The sequence below is a fragment of the Gouania willdenowi genome, chromosome 8, assembly GCF_900634775.1.
Source record: "Gouania willdenowi chromosome 8, fGouWil2.1, whole genome shotgun sequence".
NCBI classification, from domain to species: domain Eukaryota; kingdom Metazoa; phylum Chordata; class Actinopteri; order Blenniiformes; family Gobiesocidae; genus Gouania; species Gouania willdenowi.
The window spans coordinates 3,109,372-3,132,342 of record NC_041051.1 but is presented as its reverse complement, the minus strand read 5'-3'; the positions used below and the strand labels follow the sequence as shown (position 1 = coordinate 3,132,342).

At 38.8% G+C, this 22,971-nt stretch overlaps 1 protein-coding gene across 1 annotated transcript in view; it reads left to right on the top strand.

Annotated features, from left to right (window-relative positions):
- Positions 1–13,480, top strand: part of gng13b (guanine nucleotide binding protein (G protein), gamma 13b) — a 30,358-nt gene extending 16,878 nt beyond the window's left edge. Inside the window, exons 2-3 of the mRNA XM_028456292.1 lie at positions 10,040–10,166; positions 13,234–13,480. Coding sequence (XP_028312093.1) covers positions 10,069–10,166; positions 13,234–13,339 — 204 coding nt within the window. The 5' untranslated portion in view covers positions 10,040–10,068 and the 3' untranslated portion in view covers positions 13,340–13,480. The remainder of the gene's footprint in view (positions 1–10,039; positions 10,167–13,233) is intronic.
- Positions 13,481–22,971: the final 9,491 nt, after the last annotated feature.

Here is a 22,971-nt window from a genome sequence, read left to right as displayed (position 1 = left end):
CATTATCAGGTATAAAATAAACTAGATTCAGCAGCAATAAAAACACTATTGGAGTTATTTTTGCTTTTCATGTGCTTTTTATTTTTTTTAGACAATAATTTAATTATGAATGAGGAAAGAAATGAATTGCATACAATAACACTAATGGAGTGACTCACATGCACAAATATATTCCATAAAATATCAGCCCATGAACTCTATGAGTCAGCAGATATTGTAGCTTTTTTAATGTGTAAATGTTATTACTGAAGCATATTCTACTGTAGATGGATTCAGTTTAATTAGTGTTTGTAAGGAACCTGTTTACACTTTAAGTTGGAAAATAGTTTTATTTATTTATTTATTGTTCTTATTTGTCGTAATTTGACCCAAGCCAAATTTAAAAGATTGTAGTAACATAGAGCAAATAATTGTACAATTTGTCATCCGATTCGTTAATAAATCGTTTCAATGATCGATGACTAGTTGACTATTAAAATAGTCGTTCGTTGCATCCCTATTTCCATTTAAACACGAATTAGAACACTTTCATTCTGAATGATTGAATAACTAATTCCGAATTAAAAAAGCGTCATGTAACCGTGGCCAATGTGGCCTTCTGCTTCATGCAGGACCTTGATTGGAACGCTGATGGACATTTTCTCTGTTGTTCCTTTGTTGTCTTGAGGAGCCTACTTTAGCTGTTGTTTCTTCCTTGGCGGCTGAGCAGCAGCCAAATGTTTTAAAATAGATCAAATAAAGAGTGATAATGTGCAGGAGAAACCAATAAATTAAAATTGGGAAGCAATGCAGAGTGAAAACAGGAACGTAAGAGATGAGTTCTGCAGTCGATGTTGAAATCTGATCTCAGGCAGGAAATGGCCATTGCTCTGCCTCTTTCTGTCTGTGTAATATTGGTAAGACACACACATGCTAGTGTAATAATGCACCTGGTGTTTGCACAAAGGGACACGAGCACACACAGCGCTGACTCACCTAACTGAGTCAGCGCTGTGTCTTTGTCTGTCGCACACGTTGCCTCAGTCTGGGCTTTCTTTGATCCACAACGTGGGGCAATAAAGCTGGAGATACAGGACCAAGCTCTGCAAATACAAGATGTTCATGTTGAAACCCAAGTCAGCCTGGGATGTTCAGATGATTATTTACACTACTACTATGATATCACTGATGTCTCTTATAAAGTAGCTGTGCACCAAAAGACATGTAGATTTAGCTGAGGAACTTTAGATAATAAAATGAATGAAGACCAACAGAGCAAAACAAATGTGTTAAATCCAGAAAATCTAAACAAATTCATTAAAATGTGCACTTTTGCAATAAATTAAAAATATTGAAAAATGTGTGCTTTAAAGACTAACATGTTTAGAAATGGTGCATTTGTGAATGAATTACCTTTTAAAATTTAAATATCATTGACCTAATTTGTTTCTGCTCACCCAAATATATTCAACCAATTAACAAGAGAACAAATCAATCTTTGTATAGAAATAGCTATCATATATTTTAGTAATTGGGTATTCTATCAATTATTTAATAAGTAATCAGACAACATATACTTTTGCTTGATTAAAGCTGAATCTTATTTATTTATTGTCTGCACATGCTGTCGAAGGTCAACATTACATGTAGTGAAATCTTTTTACAACAGCAATGCATGTTTTATTATTTCAATTAAACATAATTTTGACCATTGGGTATTCTATCAATTATTTCATCAATTAATGAGTAATTGGATAACATACTTTTGATTGATTACTGTAAAGCTCAATTTTAAATATGCAACAGAAAATAGAGACTGATCCCTTTAACAATACCAACCTATTGTTTTCATTTCTAAGAAACATTTACATATCATATAAATATATATATATATATATATATATATATATATATATTTATTTATTTTTTTTGCAAAAACATTCATGCAGTGTCAGCCTAAGAGGTCAAATGCATGCATGGTAAATACAAATCAAATAATTGTCCCAATCATACTTAATAGGGTTGATGGGCTTTACTATTGTTATTAATTTTAGATTTCTAAGCTTCAGATGTGCAAAGCTAATGTCTTCTAAAATCGCTTATTGCAATATTTGACATAATTTGTAAGTTAGCATTAGAAAAGCACTGTGGAAATGTGTGATATTGTCCCAACACATCTAGGTGAGAGTTTAGTCCGTGTCATATACTGTATCTATTTCAGTTTCATGATGGGAAGTGTGACATTTGTTTTATGTCAGATTTAGTTTCATGACTAATGTGGGGATCAATAAGGCATAGACCAAACTGAGTTTAGTCATTATTCGTATGTTACCAAAAGAAAAGATATCATTTATTTTAGCAATTCTGAGGCAACAGATGATTTCCCTTTTTACTGTGGAAACCACAACAAGCTCAATAACTAACTATAATAAAGAAGTTATCCATGTCTGATTAAATTGATAGCCACTCATAATAACTGAACATAGAAGGCCTCCATTAATTTTTTGCTCCTAAATGTGTAGCCATAGAGATACGTGTTAACATAACAAGGGGTACATGGAAACAATGGTTAAGGAGTTTCCAACATGAGGACAAATGTCCTTTTCCTTAGAGGAGCAAAGATATGTGTGTCAACAATAAAGTGTTGCATGAAGAAATGGCAAATATCAAAACCTACAAAAAATCTAGTAATATATGAAAAAACAGCAAAAATGTCTAGTTACTGCTGCACGCGATAGAAGAGAGGGATCATCTATCTAATCTACTAATAAAAGCAAGAACGTTCTGTATTCGTGTGGGTGTGTGCCACATACCCCAAGTGTGTGTATTTTAGAGTAATTTGGTGTTGCAAAATGTTCAAAACGTTCATTTTCATTTTAAGCTACAAGCGGATTTTCCTCAAAACAAGCTGTCCTCCACGCTTGGGAACTTGTATTGGCCTCTACATGGAGCAAAACAAGAACATTCTCACCGGTAAGAATATGTCATCCCATGATAGAAACGAGAAATTCCCATGTCGGAATTTAGCGAGGGCCACGGGCCATTTGTCCCTCAATTTAGCCAAGAATGTCCCTAAAAACTTTGTTCCAGGGGCCAAAATTGCCCCCAAGTTTTTGGTCAACAACTTATTATTCTCTGGGGTGGAACGGTGTTTATGGGAGCTCCACCGCGGAGCCTACGCAGTGTACGCCGCCACTCCCGCCCCTCACACACACACAAACGGCGGTGCTCGCCACGGCTTACCTGAATTTAAACCGCGACTTGGTTATGATCAGACAACCATCCAACAAAGTGAACCAGTCCAAGATCCTATACCAGATCCACCCAAAGTTCCCATAATGAACAGGAACTGGAAACTCAACTAAAGCTAACTAAGCTAAGCTAACCCACCGACACACTAAGAGCTAATGCTAACGACTTCATAAAAGTAAAAGTAGACCAAGTAAAAAGTACACGTCTTACTGTCGTTAAACCACACATAACCACTGATTTGTTTATGGTAATATTTAAGATTTGTATGGAAGAATAAAAACTAAACATGTCACACATTGTGTGAAATAAATGTTAGCATTAAACTAATGTCACTGTTTATCGGTCCAAACTTGTGAAACACAATATTTTTTAATTATATTTCACGTGTTCACAGACAAAGCTGGTCTCATTAGACTAATGTAACTATTGAGATTATTACACCAAAATATACTGAATGATTAAATCATCAGCTTGATCTGGTTTAATTATAGGAAATCAGAGAAATATATTTACCAACCATAACTTTATGTAACTCATCATCAGATATAAAATAAACAATATTCAGCAGCTTTAAAAACACTAATGGAGTTATTTTTGCTTTTCATGTGCTTTTTTTTTAAAAAAAAAAAAAATCATTTTAAGTGAGTAAATAAATTATATACATACAATAACACTAATAGAGTGACCCACATGCACAAATACTGTATATTCCATAAAATATCAGCCCATGAGCTCTTTGAGTCAGCAGCTATTGTGGCCTTTTGTAATGTGTCTAGTGTTGATGTCCATCCATCCATCCATCCATCCATCCATCCATTTTCTTCCACTTTATCCGGGGCCGGGTCGTGGAGGCAGCAGTCTCAGCAGAGATGCCCAGACCTCCTGATCCACACACACCTCCTCCAGTCGTTCTGGGGAGACCCCGAGGCGACACCAGGCCAGCTCAGAGACATAGTCCCTCCAGCGTGTCCTGGGCCTTTCACGAGGCCTCTTCCTAATAGGACATGCCTGAAACACCTGAACCACCAGGAGGCATCCGAAACAGATGCCCGAGCCACCTCAGCTGGCTCCTTTTGACATGAAGGAGCAGCGGCTCTACTCCGAGCTCCTCCCGAGTGACTGAGCTTCTCACCCTATCTCGAAGGGTGCGCCCAGCCATTCTGCGAAGGAAACTAATTTTGGCGTCTCTATCCGCGATCTTGTCCTTTCAGTCATTACCCAAATCTCATGACCATAGGTGAGGGTAGGAAAATTGAGAGTTTTGCCCCCCAACTCAGCTCCCTCTTCACCACAACAGTTCAATACAGCGACCGCATCACTGCTGACGCCGCACCGATCCGTCTATCGATCTCACGCTCCATCCGACCTTCACTCGTGAACAAGACCCCAAGATACTTGAACTCCTCCACTTGAGGCAAGGACTCTCCATCGACCCAGAGAGGGGAAGCCACCTTTTTCAGTGGAGAACCATGGCCTCAGATTTGGAGGTGCTGATCCTCATCCCGGCCGCTTCATGCTCGGCTGCAAACCTCCCCAGTGCACGCTGAAGGTCCTGATTTGATGAAGCCAACAGAACAACATCATCTGCAAACAGCAGAGATCAGATCCTGAGGTTCCCAAATCGGACTCCCTCCGGTCCCTGGCTGAACCTAGAAATTCTGTCCATAAAAGGACCAATATGCACTGGGAACAGGTCTAACTTACTGCCAGCAATGCGAACCAGGCTCCTGCTGTGGTCATACAGGGAACGGACAGCCCTTAGCAAAGGACCCTGGACCTCATACTCCCGGAGCACCCCCTGTAGAGCACCACGAGAGAGCTGGTCCAATGTGCCACGACCGAGACGAAAACCGCATTGTTCCTCCTGAATCCGAGGTTCGCCTATCGGCCGGATCCTCCTCTCCAGCACCCTGGAGTAGATCTTGCCGGGGAGGCTGAGGAGTGTGATCCCTCTGTAATTGGAGCACTCCCTCCGATCCCCCTACTTAAAGAGTGGGACCACCACCCCGGTCTGCAAATCCAGAGGCACTGTCCCCAATTGCCACGCGATGTTGCAGAGACATGTCAACCAAGACAGTCCTACAACATCCAGAGACTTAAGGTACTCAGGACAAATCTCATCCAACCCCGGAGCCCTGCCCCCGAGGAGCTTTCCAACCATTTTGGTGACTTCAGCGCGGGTGATTGGCAAGTCCGCCTCTGAGTCCCCAGCCTCTGCTTCCTCATCGGAAAACGTGGCAGTGGGATTGAGAAGACCCTCAAAGTAGTCCTTCCACCGCCCGACAACATCCCCAGTTGAGGTCAGCAGCTCCCCCCCTGCACTGTAAACAGTATTGGTGAAGCACTGCTTCCCCTTTCCTCAGGCGCCGGATGGGACACCGTCTAGCACCCTTCCCAGGGACTCCAAGAAGGTACTCTGCACCGATGTTGGGCCTGTAGGCCGAGGCAACGGTGAGAGACCTGTCCCCAACCCAAAGGGGCGACCCTCTCTTTCACTGGGGTGAACTCCAACACATGGCGGCTGACCTGGGGGGCAATAAGCAAGCCCACCCCAGCCCGCCCCCTCTCCCCGCGGGCTACACCAGAAAAGTGGAACGTCCAGCCCCTCTCCAGGAGTTAGGATCCAGAGACCAAGCTGTGCGTGGAGGTGAGCCCGACTATATCTAGCCGGTGCCTCTCAACCTCCCGCACAAGCTCAGGCTCCTTCCCCCCCAGCGAGGTGACATTCCATGTCCCAACAGCCAGAAGCTGTGGACGCAGACCGGGCCGCCGAGGCACCCCCCTCGACCGCAACCCAGTCCTCTCTGCACCTGACCCCTACGGATCCCTCTGCAGGTGGTGGGTCCACAGGAGGGCGGGCCCACATCGTCCTTTCGGGCTAAGCCCGGCCGGGCCCCTTGGGCAAAGGCCCGACCACCAGGCACTCCCAATCAAGCCCCAGGCCTGGCTCCAGGATGGGGCCCCGGCTGCGCCATACCGGGCGACGTCACTGTCCTTGTTCTTACTCTGTCCATAAAGGGTCTTCTGAACTGAGCTTAGTCTGACCCGTCACTGAGGACCTGTTTGCCATGGGAGACCCTACTAGGGGCATAATGCCCCAGACAACATAGCTCCTTGGATCTTTCGGGCACTCAAACAACCCCAGCGCGTTAAGGTGGCAGTTCTCGGAGTTGAGTGTTGATGTAATCAACTTCATTTGTGTTTGTAAGGAACCTGTTCGCACTTTAGATTGGGAATTGTTTGATTTATTTATTGTAATTTTATTGTTATCGTGATGAATACTAGAAATGATCCCTAATGGACGTACAGTGTGAGCAGTCAGATGGTGTCAGAGTGTCAGTCCGTATAGTATGAAAACATGAATCGTGAGCTGGGCACATTCGGTCTCTGAGTCACACAATTTCAGCTGGAGCTGAGTACAATGATTGAAAAAATTGCACAATGTCTGCCAATCTTAAGGAGTACTCATGTGGGTCACACGGAAATAAAAGTGGGGGACCAATTATCTATAGAGAGTTAATCAGCGTTGTCATTACAAAGCAGCCGATAACACGTCACACACATAACCTTCACTCATGAAACAAGTGTAACATCACGCTTTATGTGACGCCCTTTCAAAATACCAAACCTGTTTTTCTGTTGAAGGAAATCAAAAGCCTTATTTCAGAGTGCAGACCAAGTGCTCCGATAACTCACACAGACTAATAAACACACAGGGGTACAAACACTCATGAGGGAGGGGCAGAGTACTATTACAGTAAGAGAGTATCATGATTCATGAATGAGTGTGGGCAGGGAGTGAGGAACAGACTTCACTGCTGCCGAGTGCCGACCATCAGCACATTCAGTTCTTAGGGCCTTTCTCTGTGTTGGTTATTGGCCTTGGATCCTATCTAAGCCTACCTTTGCTACACCGACTACTACACATCACTAGTCCATTACCTGTGCTGCAAACACATCAGAGAAAAAAGCCAACATGAATACTGAAAACTTTCTAATAGTAACCAAGGATTACTCACTCTAGCAGCTGACCCGCCCACAGCTCTTAGCACTGTAAAAAGTAACTGAACCACAAAACCACTAGTCTTTCTACAGAAAACCAATTTGGGTATGATGTTGAGTTGTTGATTGAATATTGTTCAACTCTTGACATTTTAGTCAAAGTATTCCAATATTGCATATGTTGTAAAAATGTAAGAGTGTCTGCCCTCTATGGGATGAAATCCGGCTATTACAATCAAATTTTGCTGTTGGCTTAGAATGGTGGATTGTGACATTTTGGTGGTTTCTTACGTCACAAACAACCACTGTTGGCCCCGCCCCCTATAACAACTATACTTGTCAACTCTGAAATCCATGGCGAGTTGGTTGGATTGGGAGTATTGTGAAAAGAGAGGTATATTGCGTATTGAGTAGGTAGTTCGCATAGCATAACTATGGGTGTGTCTTTATTGCTTTGGTAACTCCGCCCATAATTTAGGCAATTTTATAAATTCCAGCCTAGACGCACGTCAGCCAATACCTCTGGGTAAGTCATCAGTCCACTATTAAAGAAGCTTCATCTCACCATTAGATACTGATAAACAATGAATAAATAAATAAATGGATAATTGAACAGATGAACCAACTGACTGAAAGAATGAATGGAATTTTTTGAACAGGCGTTTGTTGTTTCAGCACATTTCAGCTTCTTCTTTCCTAGTTTTGTTTTGCTGTGTGCTGGGTCCTCAGAGCCACCAGGCGTGGGATTCACTCCTGTATCGGAAAGAGCTATGACACAGAATATATCTTCACCTACATGTTTTCACCATATTTTCCAATGTGATTTTCCATTTCAGAATTTCTTGAATTATGTTTCAGAGTATTCCCATTTCGCATCATATCAATCTTCCCTTTTTTCTTCCATTTCAGTTTTATTCTCAAATTCATACCAAACATGCTAGGTAGGGTAGTGTCGACAACTTTGATTATAATTATATTTCCATGCTTCAGATGACTTACAGAAGCCAGGGAGTTACACTGAATTCACACACATTATGTAGAAAGAATGTCAGCCATCTTTTTATGGGAAAAATACCAAAATTGTCATATTGTCCTTAAACATGTAAATAACTGTTTAGTCCTTGTCGTATAGTTATCACCATTTTATTTTGCACGAAATTCTGCTAAGCAGTGATTACGTAGCGCAAGATTTCTAACAAGATTATGAGCAAATGTTGTTTAGTTTAGTACACTTCTTAGACATTCAGTCACCAATTTCCTAAGAAAATTAGCATTTAAATGTGTTATATGAGGTATTTACGTGTCATATTGGGGGCTTATTTTCCCTAAATGTCCCTAAATGTGTAGCAATGGTTTGGAAATCATAAACAAAGCACACAAGATATTGTTATAAAATTTAATAATATGAAATCTCCTTGTACTACGAAGTCTTGCACACTATCAACTTCTGAAGCATTGAAAAATACAATTATTTAAATGATTTAACTAAAGTATTCTCTATTGAGCATTTTTGGCTCGATTCTAAGATTTTTAGTTTGTCAATAAATTACATAAAATTAGGGAACGGAAATGTGTATTTGCTGAAAGAGGATTTGGGAAATTTTGAAATAGAAATCACTTTAATCTTCAACATGATTATGGTTCCTCCTATGTGAAATAGATATGCACCTGAATCATGCATTAATGTGTGAAGTTGTATTGAAGAGACACACTGATCCTGTTAGCCTAGACAAAGAGCTTATGATCTGCAGCTGTATTTGTGTAATGTAAGATTTGATTAGCAGAGAGAGTGTCTAAAAGTGCTGATGTGATATTTCCTGAATATGATTTCAGGAAACAAGATGCTGAAGCATCAGTTAAGTTGAATAATTGTGAACTTTCAAACTGAATGGGAAAGACGTGGGGGGCTTTGATTTTCCTTAAGATAAAGAGGGAAGGTGTTGTTGGGAAAATAGGATCAATGTCAGTCTTTACTCTTACCTTTCATTCTATTAAGGCAGTGTTTCTCAAATGGGGGTACGAATGTGTACCTTTAGGGGTAAGGTGATGGTACTACAGGGAGTACATGAGAGAGAGAGTCAGTGGAAAATTAACAAATAAAGAGTCTGACTTGGTCCCACCCCAGGAGTGAGATGACTATAAACTATAGAAATAAATATATTCAAGAGCCACTAAGTCAGTGTTTTTCAACCTTGGGATCGGGACCCCATGTTGGGTCACCTGAAATTTCTGCAAAATTATTATTTTTTTTTATTATTATTATTCTTTTTTCAAAAAAATATATAACACACAATCCTAAACAACTGTATTCCTATAATTACATTATGTAGCAGCTAGCACGGACAGCTAGCACAGACACTGGGACAGTGCTAAGAAATAGGGTACTAGAGCCAAAAAAGTTTGAGAACCACTGCTTTGAGGTATGAGACGACAGCTCTCTAACCTGTCCTGGTTTTTCTTGTGAGAGATTTAAAAAAGTAAAGCAGCAAACTGCTTAACACAATAAATTTATATTTTTTGCTAAAAAAGAAAATGCAAAAACATAGCACAAAAGACATAAACAAATTATCAAATGTATTCTGTGTTAAACAGTCGGCCAGTTTTGACAGCTTTTGTTTGTACTTTCTAAACCTAAAAGCGAGTGTTGACCCTCCTGGAGGTGGAACCACTGAGTAGCAGCTATAAATCACATGTACTGTACTCTGTGCTGCTTTGCTGCAGGGCATAAATGTTGTGAGTGGGCTTGTCTTTTTATTTAGCAGTGCACTGTATAAATATAGCTTGGGCTTCCTCACTCTGTGTCCAGGTAGAAAAGCCCTAAATCAAGCTGCAGCCATGGATGAGTGGGACGTACCACAGATGAAGAAGGAGGTGGAGAGCCTCAAGTACCAGCTGGCCTTCAAGAGAGAGAAATCATCCAAAACAGTGACTGAGTGAGTAGCCGTGCTAACGATGACGCCTTCGAACCACCTTTTATTTAGCTCTGCTTCAACTTTCCTTACAGAATTACACACAGTAAAGTACTGGACACAAGGAAATGAACTTCCACCTTTACTAACAAGAGCTCTACATCAGACATGGGCAACTTTTATCAAAAATATGATTGTCTGATCCGAGGGCCACATTTTCTAGATTTTTGTGGCATTTTTATAGTCATTTTGTGTCTTTTTTTTGTTATTTTGTATATATTTGGAGTCTTTTTGTGTATTTTTGCCATGTTGAGTATTGGCTGTCCTCTTCTGAAATATTGTTGTCTTGTTGCTAATTTTTGTTGTCTTTTTCTTTGTGTATTTTTGTTGCCCTTTTGTATTTTCGTTGTACTTTTGTCTATTCAAGCAAAACACTAATAGACATTCATATTTGTTTAGAATAATAATCTTAGAAATAACTGTTGTTATTATTGATTTTAATGTCAAATGCTTCTTTGCTTACACAGGAGGTTGTGCCCATTCTTGTGAATGTAAATTTACTTTATTTACGGATTATAGCAGCACATACTGAATGTAACTGAAATTGCTTTTCATAATCAGACTAATTCACATGCCAAAAGTGGCTGAACTGCTGTGCAAGGTGCTAATTTATAAGTTAGTGTTAATTTCTGATTAGTTTCCATTGTGGAATCTAAAATCTGAACTGTAGATATAGATTGTACCCATGGTTGTTTAGATCAGAGGTTGGAATGCTGATCAATAATTTTCCTTGTGAAAAAACACAATTAATATAAAATATGTATAGAAAGTAGGGATGTCAAATATCTGCCGTAAATACAGTGCAGACTGTTTTTTTTTTTTTGTTTTTTTTTAAAGTCCAATTGTTAAGGCACAAAATACATTTTCAGTTGCAATTTTAAAAAGAAAAAGAACTATTATGAAGTTTTGCATTGTTTACTATAGAACCAGACTTTAAGTTAATAGGCTTCTTCTTCATTTGTATTATTCCTTTATTTATTTCATTCAAGATTTATTTTTAGTTAAATTGCATTGTTTTGAATAGTTTATCAAGGGATTCTTTTGACAATTAAATATAAAAGGAAAATAGTACAGTATTTTTTTTCCCCCAAAAAAATAAAGGAATATTTGTCTACCGTCCCATTTTGTAAAATAAATCATGAGAAAATCGTATCGTGAACCCAGTATCGTGAATCGAATCGTATCAGGAGTTGAGTGAATCGTTACATCCCTAATAGAAAGATCAAGCATTATTTCATGTTTTTTCTCTCTTTTTTTTCTTTTAGCTTTATTTAAAATTTGCAGGTAAAAATCCATGCTGAAAACAGTCTTTTAAAAAATGTTTCATTAATGTTTTTATGAAATGTTGAATGATGTTGAATGAATAGATTCGGATCCTTGTTTTTTATAAGGCTGAGTTTTTTAACTTACGTAGTTTCACCTGTTCACAAGTTTTTAATTTCAAAAGAAAGTGATTGAGTGAAAACATGAATAATTTTTCCTTAAAGCTGCTGGAGACGATAATTGGTCAGATAAAGACATAGTGTTTTTTGACATTGTCAGAAAGGTTTTTGCGCTCTGCATTGTGGGAAGTGGAGTCCTGTAGACGGATGCGTAGAAGTGTTTTACTTCTTCTTACCGTGACTTCTTGTGTTTGCCCTAAAAACTCTGCCAACACATTTCTGGTAATTTCATTGAAGAATCACATGGAAAGTTTTGAATGTGGATGAAATTGAATATCTGGCAGAGTGAGGTGATATCACAGATAAAATGGGGAACAAACAAGAGCAAAAATGGAGTCAAACCAATCACTGGTGAAGAAACACAAGAAGTCAGGGTAAGAATGTAACCGTTTACGGTGGAGATCAAAACAACTTTTCGAGCGGAACTTCCAACCTTCTACATTTATTTGTGAGTAAATGTACTTAGATTTATTGATCTATGACACTTACACTATGTCTTTATCTTTAAGTGAATCACTTTTTTTTTTCATTTCAAGACTTCCCGGTATACCCATAATACTGATACACAAACTCCAATAACAAGACGGGAGACTGCGTAGCTTCTCAGCATCATTGGCATTAATTTTAGTTTATAAAAACGCTGGATGGAAAACAAATGCCCTGTTGTTTGCAAATTGTGCAAGAGTTTGTCGATCACCAGAGCTTTGCAGCCTCCGCTACCACCTCAATGCTAAACATGTAGCAGCTATCACCTCAATGCTAAACATGTAGCAGCTAGCACCTCAATGCTCAACATGTTGCAGCTAGCACCTCAATGCTAAACATGTAGCAGCTAGCACCTCAATGCTTAACATCTAGCAGCTAGCACCTCAATGCTAAACATGTAGCAGCTACCACCTCAATGTTAAACATGTAGCAGCTAGCTCGGACAGCTAGCACAGACACTTGGACAGTGCTAACTGCAACATGCTGTGTACATGCAGTTTCTCCAATCCACACTGGACAAGATGACACGGTTCAGAGCCAAAATGAAAAAGTCCATGAGTGACAAATGAACAAAGTAACTGGATAAATGTTATTTTTGTGAAGGAGAAAAAAAGCAACGATTTCAGTGTTCAATAAATGTATTGCTCAGAAAAGTGTTCTTACTGTTTATGATGTGCTAACTTATAGCACTACGTATGGACCTGATGTTTATTTCATTTGTATTTTCTATTGTTTAGAGAAAGACAAAAGTACACACCAATATTCACACTGATGATCTAAACTAAAAGTATGAGCAGCCCTTGGAACTAGTCTCTCATACAGAGGAACGTAAATGTCTACAAGTCTGTTAAAAACAATAAATAACTTTATAAAGCCACTTTGTTATATATCAATCTTTTAATCTGCCACAATAATGTGATTTAAATGAAAATACCTCAAGTTGAGGGCATTTCTCAGCAATTTTTATGTGATCTTCAAAAGAGATTATATAGATTAATTAATTACAGATCATAATTAATTAATCGCACATTGTTTTTAATCTGTTGACAGCACTGATCACTGATATATACACTTTATGTCTGTCCCTGTCCATCTTCCTGTAGTTTGGTAAAGTGGATAGAAGATGGCGTCCCAGAGGACCCCTTCCTGAACCCTGAGCTGATGAAGAACAACCCGTGGGTGGAGAAAGGAAAGTGCATCATACTTTAGGGTTCACCTCTCCCCTGCCGTAGTGCTCCACCTCACTCCGTTACAGACGACCCCTCACCCGGCAGGATAGCGCCTCCTAACCTCTCACCGTGAATGTACGAGCGCGGAAATCTCTTTACCTCACCTGAACACAGAGGCAACAGAAAAAACCCACACGACATGTCTGACACGCCAGAGTGTGGAGCTTCTCTCTGACCGCCACACATTCACTGCAATCCATCGTTACTATGAAAATAACACACCAATGTCTCTGTATACTAATATATAATAACCTATTTATTATGCATCTGTTAGTCATATGTTTCCCCCCTCCTTTTGTTCCTAATGGGAAATGAAAGCTGTCAGACTATCACTGCCAGTTCATTACCATCACAATCACTGAATGACACATGGGTCGAGGCTGTGGATGAAGACCTGACCTTAGGGACCTATAAGAGTAATGGCTCAAACATACTGGGGCAGATCGTACGCACTCCTCAGAGCTTTACTGTAAAACTCGAGAGCACCTGAAGCGCACCACATTTCAGACAATCCTAAGCGCTTCTCTGTAGTCCTTGTACTAGTAGCTTGTCTGCCAGTCTCTCCTCTAAGCTCGTCTTCATCCCTGCTGCTCGCCTTCACCAGGTGGTGAAATGCAGGTTGGTGTTACATCTAATGCATAAATACATGTCGAGCAGTGTTTGTGTGACACCAGGTACGCAAAATCAGAGCTTTGCACTTAATTGGCATGGCGGATGTTGCCCCAGTATGTTTGAGCCTTAAGACTGAAATTAGTTTTTGTTTTTTATGGAGGCTTTTTAAACCTAATTGACATCCAAAGTGGTGAATGCCTGTCTACAATAGAGTTTGAGTTGTGTGCGTAATTGAACACATCATATTCACAACATTTGGCTTCCAACCAAAGGACTTCCACTGATTGTGAACATGATGTTGTGTCTTTACCTTCCCTTTAATTTAATTCTCCTTCTTGTCTTCAACAAATCCAAACACTTAACACACTAACACACACTTTTTCACAGGATCTTATGGTTTGTTCACATTTGTAGCATAATTGCCTGAGTTTTCACTTTGCCATATTGTGAAATCTCTCTAATCCTAACACAGTGTTATTATCACCGTGAAAAAAAACCTAAAATATGACTGAGGATATTATGCTATGAGGCTAACAGTGTTTAGCATGGATGAACCTTAGATCCGGCCATCAATCTTGTTCCTGTTCAGGGCCTGCTGGTGCCTAAGAATTAGGGGTGTTCCAATACAACATTTTTGGTCCTGATACGATACCAATATTGCAACTTTGGGTATTGGCCGATATCAATATGGAGCTGATATGATATCAACACAAATCTACATACTTTTAATGCCTATTTTGTAGTGCAGAACGTTAGAAAAAGCTTGATTAAGTGATTTACTCATACAGAGAACAATAGTCAGCAACAGTAAGTATGAAAAAACTGACCCCGTTGTTAAAGCGACTATGTCAGGATATATTCAGATTAGATTCTTAAGGCTACATTCAGACTGCAGGCAAGTGTGTCTGCCTCCATAATAACCTGAGTAAACACAGCGCATGCCTGCTTGGTCACGTATTACCTCACGACCTCTTTTGCACATGCTGGTCACTTCATGGTCGCATTCTGTTCATACTCTAAACTGAAAAAATTGTGCATAAAAACCTGCAATCTGAATGTAGCATTAGAAAAGTGGAATGGGTTAAAACAAAAGCAAAGCAGGTCTGGATTTCACAAACTTTTTTTTTTTGTTGATTTTGGATCATTTTGGACAGTTTTTAAGACAGTAGGGCTTAACAAAAGGTCTGACTATCATGTCCACTCTTTAAAGTTTTAGTTATTCATGTGAAGTCTTGCTTAATCAAGTCAGATTCAAAACATCAAACCTCGGTTCCAACAATTTCTCCCAGTGATCAAAAACAAACTCCAGTAGACTGGACCCAGTGTGCTTACATTGAGGAACTTTGCCTGCACAGCAAAGCTTGTCAACCACAGCGATTGCTGCACACTGTGATGTTCTGCTTTGGCGTCAGCGAGTGTCATAGCAGCTCTGTTTGTGTTGTCAGATAGAGCACACAGCGAGACCCGGGGTCCCTGGAGAGGGCTCTGGGTTAGTGGCCCTCTCTCTCCTCCTTAGCTACAGCTCCCCGAGGGCCACAGAAACATGGAAAAGAACATACACAGGCTCTCTCCACACATGTACAGACTAACTTCTTGAACTTAATAACATATTTATTTATTTATTTATTTATGTGACCTCTGCTTCACCTTTTGTTTTCTTTCCCACGTCTCCTCTTCTTTTCTTTCAATATAACTTAAAAAGAAAAAATGAACACCTCCCTCCGCATCTACTACCGCCTTGTACACAGTCTCCTTAAAACAAGAATGTACATAAAACATCACAGCTGACCTCTGGATTGTCCTTTGGGTGTGTATGTGTGTGAGCATGTGACAATAAGTGTGTTTATGTGGGTGCTGAATACAACAATAGGCTCCCTCACTGGTAGCGCGATCACACAAACCAGAACACACACTTCTGTGGTGAAGGCGCATGAAGGAAAGCGTGTCAGAATGTGGGATCTCCAAGAAGACCTGGGACAGGAGAGTCTTCTCGGGACTTTGATTTCCAACAAGACGACATGGTGCCCACTTATAGGGTTGCAAAATTTCCAGAAAAATTGGAAACTTTCCACGAGATATAACAGGAATTTATGGGAATTAACTGGAACAAACAGGGAATTTACTAAATTGAAGCTCAGCCCTAACACAGATGTTACATATTGTTAGGTAAATATATATTTAGTATGTTGACTTCAATAAACAGATTTAATATATACTTCTCAATCACATGCACAGGCGAGTCAAAGTTAAAACAAACACTCCACTGTTTACGGTTAAAGAGCAATAATTAGTACCAGTGTTAATGGTTTTCATGTTTAGGTTTGTATTACTTTCACAAATCCTAAAAAATCAGATGCTCACAAAACTTGAATAGTTTCAAATAAATCTGTTGAAATGTTTTTTAATTGTATAAATATTATGGATGCTAATATTTATGTTTGGACATGATACAGTTATTTAAAATTGCAACAAAATTGTGGTTAATTCCCATAAATAATTAAGATTATTCCCAAAATTCTCAATCTTAAATTTCTGTGGAAATTTACCAGATTTTTCTGCTCCTTTGCAACTTTATTCGCATTTCAAATGTAGTTTATTTAGTTATAATCTTCACAAAGAGCCCAAAAACACTGCATTGACTTTGCATTATTGCATTTTTTGCTATTTATACAATAGTCATTTCATTGCACGTTATATATTCTTAATTATTAATATTAGGTATGAAGTCTTTATTGACAAAGTATTGATGTTCAAAGTAGAGCCTTGTTAGGTTAAGCCTTAGTTATTGTCAAAAAAAAATGAAAGGTGAAAGCAGATCATTTTGATAATAAAGGTGACCTCCCGTAGAATAAAGTACTGTAGCTTTCTGCAACATATAAGATGCAGATTTAAGCGACTAATATTCCATTAAAAACTGAACCCAAAGCAAAGCCTGCCCGACTTCCTGTCCCTCGTCTCGTTTTCTGTCCAACTGCTGTAACTTTACACACTTGTTTTGTTTTTTTATTATAACTGTTACTACTTGTAGGATGACAGCGTAAAACCCTATCTAACTATCTAGCTGCATTACTTATGAGAGTGCTTTGGAAACAATATGCATCAGATCAAACGTCCATAATGTAAAGATGATGACGAGCAATAAATAGACGACTGTTTTTTAATGAATGTTTTGCAAAAACATTTATCAAATTGAATAAAGTAGAAGATTTTTAGACAAACGTGTGGTCTGGGTGTTTTTTTTTAAATTTGTGCACAAGTATCTTTGAAAATAATTTGCAAGAAGATAGGTAGGTATTGTTTGAACCTCAGCTTGCTAAAAATGTCTTTCTTATAACTCATTACAAAACAGTAATTAAATTCTATTTTGAACGTGATTATTAAGTATCTGACAAATTCTTAATGTTTGACCATTAAGCCAATATCTAAAGGTTTTGTTAGTTGATATGAAAATAGTGTTAAATACACACCATAAAATTATTTTTGTACCATCAAGTACAACACAGACAACTTTGTTCTCCTCAGAATCACAATATCCTTTCTGTCTTCTGTAATGCGGAGCATATAAATAATGCAGCTGTGTCTGCTCCATGGCCAAGGCTATCAGTGCACCTCCAGGGTTGGGTCAATTACATTTTTCAGTTACAATTACGTCTTCAATTATCCATGTTTAATTACAATTACAGTGACCAGTTTTTTTTTTCCAATTACAATTACATTTTGATCCCCAGGAAGTTACATTCTTAATTACTTAAGTTAAATTTCAATTAATCACAGTTACTGAGCCTGAAATAAATAACCCAATAAAAGTTAACCTTCCTCTTGTGTTAGCTTTCTGTTAGCATCTCTAAAAACATATATCTATCATCTAATTTATTTCCTATTTATTGGTTACCTTGTTAGGTTTCCTAATCAATGAAAATATAGATTTAAATATTTATGGTGTAGATATTTAAGCCTTTTTAATGTCAGTATACACCTCAATTTCAATTTTTTTAAATGGTAAAATGCGGAAGAGCTTGATATGGAACATGTAGAACTGTAACATGGTCAATTATCTAAACTCAATTACAATTTAATTACAATTACAAAAGCAACATATTTTCAAAATTACAATTACAATTATAATTATGCCATAATTATAATTAATTATCAATTACGCAATTCCAATCATAATTGACCCCAGGGTCGGGGTCAATTTAATCGTAATTAAATTGTAATTGAGTTTAGATAATTGACTTTGTAATTGTAATTGTAATGAAAATTCAATAAAAAATCTATGGCTTACACATATCACATAGCGCTCACTGCTCTAGGCCAGCCTTGTCCCTGTCTATAAAATACATGAGCGACCAACAAGGTTTCTTCCAACTAGGCCTAGAAGGTCTGGTTGGAAGTTAACACTGACTACGTTTACATGCAGCCAATAACCCATTCATAACAGAAATATTAGCAATAACCCGATCGCACATGGTCATGTAAACACTGTCAAAAACCCAGATATGCTGATATCCAGGTTTTTAAAAACCGGACTATGACCCCCAGGTTACTCCTTTTCTAACCCAATATTTCGGTCATGTAAACACGTCTTGGGACATCCCCAATGAAAAGAACATTAATTTGTGTTCTGTGCATGTTCTATTCGCAAGGAATCTTGGTCTTTTGAGTAAGTTGTTGTATGCAGCAGGCAGCCTCCCGGAAGTAAACAAGAAGCAGAGCTAAGCTTGGAAGGCACACAGCATCACGCTGCATGTTTGGGGCGAGGAGGAAACCGACTACTTCATTAGTGTGGTGAAAAACATGAATGTAATGTCTTTTGTTGATGGTAGAAAGCAAAGAGGAGTGTTGCTGCTGCTGTTGTTGTCTTTAGATACAGGAAGAAGAAGCAGCAAATTACGCGTATTTGCGTCATGACGGTGTCCGTACGTCCAGACGTTATCCATGCGTCGCGTTTTAGATCGGGATTTTACAAATTCCATGTATACAGGAGAAACTCTCTTTGCTCACGCATGTAAATGAGTTATTCCTAATGTTTCAGAAACCCAAATATTGACCTTAACGCGGATATAGATTGCATGTAAACGTAGTCACTTAAGGCAGGCATACACTACAATTCTTGGCTCATTGTGAGCCGACATTTGACTCGTGCGACTATTTTGTGGGATTGTGCGAGTCTCTGCTAAAGCATGTGTCGTGCATGGTGTAGTAAACATGGGGTCACGAGAAGCGATGAACACCTCACGACCAGCTCCCGATCAGCAATCGTAGGTTGTAAGGAAATCAAACATGTCGCTCCTCGTGAGGGTATCTCACAGTTGAAGCAGTGCCACGGACCAGTTTACCATAAACGCTCACACTGCGCATTCGCGAACACCGTCGCACCGCTGTAAAATCGACAGACTGTACTGCCCACGTCTGTCCATCAGCTCCTGGTCCATCACATCACCATCTTTTCTTTTTTAAAGCTCTTTTTGCTGAGATTTGCGAGTGTCTCTCCACTTCCAGGTTTTTCTTCTTCGTCTGTTTTAATGGCGACGCTTCTTCTAATTTGTTCGTTGCATTTCCGGAAACAAGAAACCGACGTGTGGCGTATGAACGTACAGTGTGAGCAGTCAGATCATGTCAGAGTGTCGGACCGTACAGTGTGAGAATATGAATCGTGAGCTGCGCACATTCGGGCTCTGCACATGAGTCGCACAGTTTGAGCTGGAGCTGAGTACAACGACTGAAAAAATCACACAGTGTATCCCAGTCTTTACACAAGCCTCACAATGGCCCCCAATGGTTTCACATATGCACAACCTGGCCCGGTCTGGGCTGCCATTGTGAATGCACCCTTAAATCACTGACCCATTGTATTCCTTGGAATCCTTGTCTGCTCTACCTCCTAAAAGTGAGTTAATCCCAACATGTTAATCAGGGTTGGTCCTTACATTCCTCAGATGCAATGATGAATAGTACCTTGTGAATCTTCACACCCATACAGGTACAGTTGTTCAGCATGAATCATGGTCTGCTGTACCTTGTAAAGGGCAGTTTTTTTTTGTTTTTTTAAACATGGATTGAATGTTATGAGCTATGTAATGAAGATAATTTTACCATTAAAAAATTAAATCAAACGATACTTTGATTTAAGACTAACCAGCTAACCAAGAGATGAGAAACAAATTAGATGACAAATTATTGTTTTAGTGTAATTGACAGTTGATTTAAGACATGGTTATTGACTTTCAGGTGGAAAAAAATTATTGTAATTTAATTTTGATTTTAAAAAAAATGCTCAACGTAATTGTAACTGAAAAATCTAATTGACCCCAACCCTGCCTCCAACAGTGTATTCTTCTAATGCTTTAGGATGTTCTGAACATGAAATCAAATGTTAATATTGCATAAATTGGGATGAACTGGTTGTTTTGGCATAAAGTTTAGGGGTACACTTGAAACATTTTTGGAGTCGATATGTTTCCTAATCCACAAGGTGCTCACAGTGACATTGTAATGTTTCAGTGGAAAAATATAGTTTCCATGCACTACAATTTGAAAGGAGAAAGAATGGTGGAGCAGACCACTCTCGCCCTGGGTGTGTCCGTCTGCTTTATATGGGTCAGATCCCCTCAAGCCTTTAAACACACACATGCACTCACTAATGCACTTAACTCCCCATTGTCCCCCTTTCCTCCTGGGAGATGTCCATCCACACACAAACAAACACACACACTGTGTGCATGCTGCTAATGCACGGGTTAATGGCACTCTAACCCCTCACTTACTCTCAGATTACACTCATGGTGGCGTGTACACATTCGTGCCCCTCCCCTGACCAAGTGTCATAAATGTATGTCCATATGGACCCATTTTACACACACACACATCAGAGTGACTGCTCTTGTGCTGCTGAGGTCAACACTTAATCTGTCTGTCTTTAATCCACAGTTGCAGCGATCCTATTGGATGTGTTCTACTTACATTATTGTTTGTAATTGTTTCAGGGATTCTCTGTCATGCAGGTCAGCCTTCTGTTAAATAAACAGACGTGTTTGGAGCTTTCATTGAAGACGTTTTACCTCACCTCAACAACAATAGTCACTTTTAAACAGGGCTGGGCAATATTTTTTGATAATGCAAAATGCCACACAGTCACATTTATTAACAAACAGCTTCGCAATATGTGACACTTTTGGCTTTTTCTTCTGTAAGGGACAGCACATGTGAGTGAGTTCTGTAGCGTGGCTTGTTTAAGTGAAGGTCCGAGTTATGACGCACTCAGTGATCCATCTAACTGGGTTTTTTCATGCTGTTCTGAGAAGCAGTGAAAGCAGTGACTCCTAAAACTAGTATTTTAATACAAAATTAGATATCAACTGAAAATATATCTTTATAGACAATATTGTAGTTTTCTATATTGCCAAAATAGAAATATCAATATATCTTGACCAGTGTTGTGCTAGTTACTGAAAAAAGTAACTAGTTACCGTTACTAGTTACTTCATTCACAAAGTAACTCAGTTACTATTTTAATTACTTACACCAAAAAGTAATGCGTTACTGTAAAAAGTAACTTTTGAGTTACTTAGAATTAAAGAATGTATTATTTATTTTGGGTCATTTGTGTCCATACAGCTTCATATCAGTGCTGTAATAATATAATAATCCACTGTTGATCAACTGTGCCCCTGTATTAACATTGTTTTGGATAAAAGCCTCTGATAAATGAAACGTTACTGTATCCAACCCTACAGTTTATAATCATTTACATTAACAGAACTAAACTCTGCTCAGTATTAATCTTTACAAACACCAATCTGACTCAAACACTAAGTATTCTTTCAATACCAGTTTATTTACCTGAGACCAGCAGAAACTGAAAATGTTACAAGGAATTGTGAAATAAAAAAAACACAAAACAACCTAAATATTATTCAAAATCAAAGATAAAAAATTAAAGTGGCTTCAGCATCATAAAACAGTTGTGTTTAGCCTTAGAATGTTCCCTTACAGCTTAAGTACAAAAACTAGCATAATGTTCAACATAAACACAGAAAACCTTCTAAATGAAAGTAATCTGAATAAACATTCGGAATAAATTTTGACCAACTCTGCTTTGCAAAAACTGCTATAAAACAACCATAAATGATGTTCATATAAAGAACAAAACAGCTGCTCCAAAATTAAAACAGTTTTTTTCAGCCTTAGCACAGTAATGTAAAGTAAGCTGTGTGTATTCCAGGTGGACATTCTGCTGTTGAAAATGCTTATAAAAATAAATGTGGAAAAACAAATTCACAGCATTTTTCTCAGCTACACAATGCAAAACATATCAGGCTAACAAGCTGCTGTTAGCAGTGACTCAGCAGTAGCGACAGGCTTCTTATTTACAGCAACATGCTGATAAATAGCTTTGGCTGATCTGTCCCTGAATAACAGTCACAGTCCGTTAAAATCCATACGCTGTAGTTTCGGTGCAGAGGCTTCCATCACGTACACCAATGCAGCGTTAGCTTAGCTTCACCGATGCATCTTTTGGAGACAGAGAGTAAAATAATACACATATTTATACTCTGAGAAGCACGTCCTGCTCTCGCGTTGACTCGCCATGATTGACACACGTGATGTAAACAGAAACACGTTGACAATTCTTCCTATTCTTCTTCTTCTGTTTTACCGTGGTTGGCACGGAAAAATATGTAGCATCACTGTAAACAGGAAGTACACTGCAGCTAGCAAATTAATGGACAAACGCACCATAATGTAACGATAACGGCCTTATTTCTTTAAAAAAATATTGCGTTACAGTACTAGTTACTGTAAAAAGTAATGTTGGGACGGTAACGCGTTACAATGCCCCAACACTGATCATGACTCTCGATATATTGCCCAGGTTATAAACTGAATAATTTAGAGTGCATCAGAAATACAACGATTGTTACAGTTAAAAACGCTTTTACTCACAGGTGTTTCTAGCTATAGGCGGACGAGGTAAATCTGTGTATCATTTGTTTTTCA